Source organism: Dermacentor albipictus, chromosome 4 (assembly GCF_038994185.2).
Source record: "Dermacentor albipictus isolate Rhodes 1998 colony chromosome 4, USDA_Dalb.pri_finalv2, whole genome shotgun sequence".
In the NCBI taxonomy this organism is placed as follows: Eukaryota; Metazoa; Arthropoda; class Arachnida; order Ixodida; family Ixodidae; genus Dermacentor; species Dermacentor albipictus.
The window spans coordinates 113,857,250-113,865,134 of NC_091824.1; the positions used below are offsets into that span (position 1 = coordinate 113,857,250).

General features: G+C 49.6%; 1 protein-coding gene across 3 annotated transcripts in view; it reads left to right on the forward strand.

The window, feature by feature from the left end:
* LOC139059290 (CRISP/Allergen/PR-1-like) overlaps positions 1–7,885 on the forward strand; it is a 34,904-nt gene that overhangs the window by 18,543 nt on the left and 8,476 nt on the right. For all 3 annotated transcript variants that reach the window (XM_070537486.1, XM_070537488.1, XM_070537485.1), the window contains exons 5-8: positions 1,510–1,679; positions 2,242–2,345; positions 6,383–6,504; positions 7,114–7,161. In XM_070537486.1, coding sequence (XP_070393587.1) covers positions 1,510–1,679; positions 2,242–2,345; positions 6,383–6,504; positions 7,114–7,161 — 444 coding nt within the window. The remainder of the gene's footprint in view (positions 1–1,509; positions 1,680–2,241; positions 2,346–6,382; positions 6,505–7,113; positions 7,162–7,885) is intronic.

A 7,885-nucleotide genomic window follows, 5' to 3' on the forward strand; every position in this document is an offset into this window, starting at 1 on the left:
GGATTAAAATAACTCAGGCACCACTTCAGCGCTCTTTAATTCTGATGGTGATGCGGCAGGATATGTTTCACTGTCATGGGAATCAACGATACGGTCGCCTAGATTACAAGCCATGGCTGAGCGTAACATTGTATCGCCACTCAAAGTAGTAAAACTTTTTTTATTGTACTTACGTGTCTAATTCCCAATTTTTGATATGCTCTGGTTGTATTTTGTCGCCGAGCAGTACACAGCAGCACAATGGTCCAAGCTGATTCGGCAGTTTATTGTGAATTTTGTGCTGGGGCCGTCCAGTTTCCACAGAAATTGCTCACTACTTGCGCCGAAATCGCTTTGCTCGAACCCACTCTATCCATGAATTTCGCTCCTGTTGGGACCATGTTTAAAATAACGCCGCGTTCAAACAGTAACACGGAGTAACTCCACAGACTAATGCTGATGGAAAGTGAGAAATGTGAACTTGAATATATGCCTGCTCCTCCTCTTATTCTGAAATAGAGTAGAAGCGGAGCGAACTGCGTGCAGTCTTGAGCGATATGAGAGGAAACACAAAATCTGTTTTCAAATTGTCGTTACCTGCGGATTTGGATCTGACATGTTAATATGTAACAAGGAGCTTCTTTGTCAGTAAAAATGAACACATTTAAGTCACAGTGCTTGGAACGCTGGCCAGGGAATGCGCTGCACAGTTATGCTAGTGCAGCGCATTCTATGGCCAGCGTTCCAAGCACCAGGGCTTGGCAGCCGGGCCCCTGGGTTGTATCCTACAGCGAGTCAATGCGCACGGCTACTATGAGGCGTTCTTCGCATTCGCCCCCGATACAGACGCTATCCGCATTCTTTAGAGAAGCTCTGGGCAGCCTTCTCGGTACCGGCAACGCTGAGCTCCACGGTGTCGTTCCTCTATCCTTTGCTCCCATGCCCACCTCTTCGCACTTAGGCCACATAGCCAGCTTTGTGTTGATAAACGCTACGTTCATTCATTCATTTAATTCGTGTGTGTCTGTAGCTACTAGCCTCGTGAGGGATATTTGGGTGTTCCTTTTCGCATTGCTCGATGGAGTACTAGGTTTGACATTGCGCGACTCTGCAATATTCCATTCGAAGAAGAAATGTCTAACCCCAAGGAATCAATAAACAGCGCAAAGAAAACTAAGACCATTCAGTACTTGTAAGCGTGGCAGTTAAGCTCAGCGAGTGGCTGTTGTTTGAACAGCTGAAAAAGTGCTGTAAATGAAAGTAATAAAGAGAATGCGTGCACTCAAAAGATAAATAATGACCGACGCGACAGCTCTGAAAGCTTTTGAAAAAAATTCACTTTTTGGGTCTGTCACTATTGAAAAACCTTTGTGAAGGCAACCCCGGGACTGCCAGTACATGAACTCCACATCGACGCTTCGAGGAAAACATTTTAGCCTGCTGCCACATCTGTAGGAAACGAATAGCGGTGATGTGAGCGACGCTCTTGTCGTTAGTTTCGCACAAACATGTTTCCCTCTTTCTCCTCAGCCAGGTTTACAGCGGGACAGAACATGTTCCTCCATTACTCTTCCTCGCTGCGACTGAAGCCGACCAATTGGGCGAGCGTCGTCAAGAGCTGGTTTGACGAGTACAAATTGTTCGATCCACACCAAATTGACTCCTTCCGTACTGTACAGGACAGCGGCCATTTTACTCAGGTACACACGCTGGTTTTATGCCACTTGTGACGAAATCTTACAATAACATTTTTGGTCGCATCATCGTGTTAAAGATAGCGTATGGATATGAAACATTTTTCTGGTTAACACGCTTAACGACATGTGAATGGTTTTGCACATCAGCAACGTTGCTAATGAGGGAATGTATCCCCTTTGATGGCTACGTATGTTGGGAAGTAGTTCATCACATCGTAATAGTTTATTTCCGTTCATTCTCTTCTTGCTTTAGCTATATCCATCTTTTTATAACTCGCTGTTTCTGACGCATTGCTTAAACACTTTTCTATTATTACCCATGTGCTATGCTTCACACCCTTCAGATAACTATCCAATTTAATACTGTCATTTTCTCCAGTCTTACTCATTTCACTAATACTTCACTAACTGAAACATTCTGAATGTCAGTGTAAGTGCTGAGAATCTCACAATAAACAATAAATAAAAAATAAATAAAGCAACAATAAATTAATGTAGGCGTTTTCGTGTTTTCGTGCAATACCAATATATGCATCTTCGTCGTTTTTTTTTTCCACAAGTACAGCTGATCTGGGCGAAAACCACTCATGTTGGTTGCGGCAAAACTCGATTCAAGATTAAAGAGGAAGATTGGTATCGCACCCTGTATACATGCAACTACGGACCCATGTAAGTGCACACAAGAATTTAGTTTTTTTTAATTACTACAAATACTGCTATGATAAGCAGAGCATTACGGCCTCGTGATTAATCAGTGCAAGAAGTCACGACACAAGAATAGATGAAAGAGAAACAGACACAGGGCCGTGCCGGTTTCATCAGTTATTGCGTACCGTTTTCTCGTGCTGTTAATCCATGAGCTAGCCCTACAAGCCACTCTTGTAGACTGTCGCAGATGTAGCACGGAGCACAATAAACCGGCAAGCTGTTTGTCAAGTTGCGGCGTATTACTGAACTCTGTCTTTTCGTTTGTCTCTGACATGATGATTAAGCAACATTTACTGGGCCCGAAATAAATCGGTGGTGCACGCAGGCACCAGATGGGGCGGTTCCCTAGTTACGGGACCCATATGTTCCCAGCAGCTCCTGGCCCCTGTCCGTCAGTGCGAGCTGAATCGGTAGTGCAGGGCTGGATAACTAGGTCTCCCATCGCTCAAGGGGTTGGGGATAGGGGGTGTTGGTGGGAAGGGGAGTAGGGGGGGGGGGTCTTGAGTCCTGTGCACTCTGCCAAGACGTGCGGCAGGGTGCCCTTTTCTCTTCTGCAAAAAGGACAGAGCATATCGTATTCCGCAGGGTACATGCGGTTCATCAGTACAGGATACGCAAGTGATCCCGCCTGCGCTCGACGCAGGATCGTCTGTTGTTGCCTGGTGAGTTTGGGGTGCGGTTCTGGCAGTCTGCACCTTTCCTCTCGGTACATCCGGGTAATGTCCAGAAAGCTGGTAAGCGGGTGCGGTAGCTCTTCCGGCTCGTGCTCGGCCCCGATTGACATTTCTCGGGCATGGTAGTCGGCGATGTTGTTGCCTGCCACCTGCGAGTGAGCCGGGACCCACACGAGCTCTATGGCTCTTCCCGGAGGCTTGTACTTGGCTAGAATGGCTCGGGCCGCGGAGGAGATTACCTCCCTGCGGAAGCTTCTGTAGGCTGTCTTTGACTCGGTGACTACGGTGTGCACGCTCGGCTGCGCGAGTGCGAGGGCCACGGCCGCTTCTTCGGCAACTGCGGGGTCTGTTGTCTTCAGGGACGTGCTGACGATCAGCCTGTATTTTGATGTAACCGCCACCGCTGCACGGTCACTGTGTTTTCGGAGCGAGGCGTCCGCGCAGAGGACCCTGGGGTTCTCTTCCAGCTTCCGGGCTAGGGCTTCGGCTCGCGCGGTGCGCCTCTCGTCGTCCTTGCCCGGCGTCATGTTCCGGGGAAGGGGTTTGGTCTGAATCATCGCTTTCCACTCTTCCGGAAGGGCCGTCTTGGTAGGTACTGGCTTGATCTGCCATCCTACCTTGCGTAGGACGGCTCCTCCGTGTTCCATGTGACTGAGCCGGATTCTCTGATTAGCGAGGTGGGCTTCGATGAGCTCCTCCACCGTGTTGTGGGCGCCGATGTCTAGCAGCTTTTGCGTGGACGAGTATATGTGCATGCCCAGTGCTTGTTTCGTTGCTTTACGAAGCATAGCGTTTAGGGTGTCCCTAATCGCCTTCGTCAGCTGTAGATACGGGGCGGAGTAGGTAACCCGCGACACGACGAACGCGCGTACCAGGCGCATGGCATCGTCCTCTTCAAGGCCTCGGTTTCTGTTAGATACCCTCCAAATCATACCAAGTATCTGTTCGGTTGTAGTCTTAATCTTTGATGGCGGCCAGTGCCTTCCCGTCGCTCTAAGTAGTAGGCCGAGAATCCTAATCTGCTGTGTTGGCTTGATGGTCGTTCCGGCGATGGTGATAATCACGTTCGGCGGCAGCTCCTTCTTGGATTTTCCCGGTTGAATCATGAGCAGCTCCGAATTCTGGGGAGCGCAGCTCAGTCCGCACGACTTTGTGTACTCGTGCATGGTCGTTGCCGCCCACTGCAAGACTTTCTCCATCCAGGCATCGGATCCGGCTCGGGCCGTCCACACCGTAATATCGCCGGCGTAGAACGCGTGGTCCACGCCTTCGATTTGCTTGAGTTGATCGGGCAGGGGCAGCAGAGCCAGATTGAAGAGCAGTGGCGACAAGACCGATCCCTGAGGGGTGCCCCTATCGCCGAGCTCGACAGGGTCCGACTTCTCCTCTCCTATCCTGATAGTCGCCGTTCAGTTTGACAGAAAATCTCTTATGTAGCCGAATGTCTTTCTGCCACACCGGGTCTTGCTTAGATTCTGTACCACACTAGCGTGGGACACGTTGTCAAACGATCCCTTCAGGTCGAGGGCGAGTATCCCGCGCGGCGCGTGCCTCGTTGCCGACTTGACGACCAGTTCGTGGAGTTGGATCATCACGTCTTGGGTGCTGAGATGTTGCCTGAAGCCGTACATCGTCTCTAGCATCTGATCCGTTTCTTCGAGGTGCTTCTGCAGCCGGCGAAGGACCACGCGCTCCATCACCTTCCCCACGCAAGATGTGAGGGAGATGGGTCGCATGTTGTCTATGGTGAGGGCCTTGCCGGGCTTTGGAATGAAGCGGACCTCGGCATCCTTTCATTCCTTCGGCAACTGCGAGCTCTCCCAGGATTCGTTAATGTGCTCTAGGAGGCCGCGGGCCGCTGTACCGCTCATGTTACCGAGTAATTTGTAAGTTATGGCGTCCCTGCCGGGTGCACTTCTCTTGTTACTGTCATCTATCGCTGTCCACAGTTTCGTCATGGTAAACAACCGGTCCAGTTCTTCGTTGTCGGGTCCTTCGTACTTATCGGGCACCGGGTACTGGCCCTTCTCTGTCTTTAGGTACTTGGCCTTCAGGTCTTCCAGGAGCCTGCGGCCGTCTCCCTTGTACGTGTTCAATACTTTGTTGAGGTTGCGATTGGTCGCAGTTTTGCTACTCAGCGGGTCGATCAGATGCCTCAAGAGACACCACGTCTCCCACGTCGAGAGCTTACCCTGTAGGCCATCGCAGGTCTTCAGCCAATTTTCCTTACATAGTATGGCCGCGTGCTTGGCGATCTGTTTGTTCATAACTGCTATGCGCTTGGTCAGATTTCTGCTGTGTCTCTGACGTTTCCACCGCCGCGTTAATGAGTGTCGGGCCGCCCACATGTGGGTCAGTCTGGCGTCCACGTACGGTGGCTGCGACGTCGTTGTTATTATGCGAAGCATATTAACGTAGGTTTCGGGCCTTCGCGCGACGCCCGGCGGTGGCCACCATTGACCTTGAAGTGGAGTCACGTAACATGACGTCACGTGATGACGTCACACAGGCTGCAGATGGGGCCTCATATCGCGCCGTCGGTCGCCTCCCGGCGGTGGCCACCATTGACCTTCAAGTGACCTTCAAGTAGACACGTGACATGACGTCACGTGATGACGTCACACCGGCTGCAGATGGGGCCTCATATCGCGCCGTCGGTCGCCTCCCGGCGGTGGCCACCATTTACCCTGAAGTGAGATCACATGATGTGACGTCACGTGATGACGTCACACCGGCTGCAGATGGGGCCTCATCGCGCCGTCGGACGTCGCCCGGCGGAGGCCTCCACGCTTCGGTTCGCGCCGTCGCGCGCGACACGGCGGCGGCGCCACCATCGCTGCATCACATGATATGTGACGTCACGCCAGGGATGAAGCGGCGCGCGCCCGCCGTCGCGTCAGTCTCTGTGCCCGCAACCGCGCCAGCGTCTTTGCGCCGGGCGTGTATGCGGTCAAGATGCCTCCAAACGCTAAGGATACGCTAAGGTTAAGCCCAGTGGATGCGAAGCATCCACTGGGCTTAACCTTGATAAGTCTCCAATTTTTTCTTGGGTAAATTTATCGAGGGCACTCTTCTGGTTCCTCGCCAATTCGGTGTTAGTCCTTTGTGTTTCAGCTTGTCCCAATTCTTCCTTGGACGCCTCTTCTTGATCTTGGGCAAACTCTCTCATCTTGTCACAATCCGTGATCCTCGCTGTTCCCATCGCGTCGCCCTGCTATAGGAACTGTTCACAAAGTGGCTATTGGTTCGTGTTGGTTTCATTATGTGCCTTCTTGAATGACATGACACCAAATCTGCAGATTCTTCCTTTTTTTTCCACAACAGGGGCAATGTTATTCAGTCTAGGGTCTACGAAAAAGGTCGACCGTGCAGCCTCTGTCCGAACAGAACTTCGTGCAGCGCGTCTGTACCCGGGCTGTGCCGCTTACGTGCAATGCCTTTGGCCCGTAAGTATCAAACACAAACTATGGGTCCTATTTTGTAAGCACTGCTTTCCTCCTATTCTATTCATCTTTAACATCTGTCGCACCAAGCATGCTGATGTAATAGCGAGAAAGAGCGGCGACGTAACCTTCGATTTCCAGCAAAAAAAGCAGCTGACCATACGTGATATCATCAAAACATGGCACGTCAGATATTTGGCGTCGCCTTTCTCCGAATATTGAAATATTCTATACTAAGAAGGCAGTTTTTGGAAGAAGGTGAGAGACAAAGTGAGATTGAAATTTTTAAGCTATGCTAGTTTTTTTGTTTTATTGGTAATTGTGAAAACGCAATCAGATAGTTGCTTTGGCTCTTGCTTGCCTTGTCAGCAAGAATTTTGGCGCTGCAGTTACTATAAATATTACATAAAAATTATTTTTGCAAGTGAGAGATGTTTCGTTTTGCTGTGCGCGTGTGTGTGCATAACTCGTTGTTCGAAAATTTTATTCGCATTTAAGTCATCCCGGATATACGGTACAGGAAACGTAAATAAATATCATGAACCTTAAGAATTTATTCAGACATGATGAAAGACATAGATTGCTTACCGAGAAATTCGTTGTTTTTTCCAGGACTGGCACCTGCCGACGTCGTTAGAGTTTATCACTTTCCACAGCAGCGTGAGTACTTAAAACTGGTGTGCATAGTAATTTTTAGACATAATCAAAATCTAAAAGTGCCACAAACGAATAAAATCGGATTGAATATTGAATACTTTCCGAATAGCTGAAAAAGCGATCGCACTGATGATTAGTATGGAACAATGTTCATATTCTATTTATTTATTTATTTATTTATTTATTTATTTATTTATTTATTTATTTATTGCACCCTTAGTACATACAATGCATTAGAGACGGCAACTATAATGCCACATGCAAGAAAAAATATAAAATAAAGCAGAATAACACAAGAAAATAAAAAATAATGTCATCAAATAAGTTCTTTAATTATCCATTGTGTATTCATAATGTTACCAAATTTCTGTCATAAAAATTGGAGGACGCTTAAGCTTCGCCTTCAAGAGTGGGACGCGACAGCGTTCCCGTCGACCCGCCAAGGGGTATAAGACAATGCGCTACGGCACAGCAATCACTTACGATGCGCCCCGCATCGGACTTAGCGCCCACCTATCACGCGGTGAGCGTCAAGCAACGCAGCGTTCGGCGCGGCGACGAAACGTGCGCCTGAGCGAACGAAACGAACCAAAGAACTCGGTGTCTCGGAGGGGAAACGATCTACGCCAGCCAAACGTCGTGATCGGCACGGGCAGAGAGATAGATAGTAATCTAAACCGGAAGCACGGCGAAGCGTCGTCAGGGGAGAGGGAGTCCCGCGACGCGC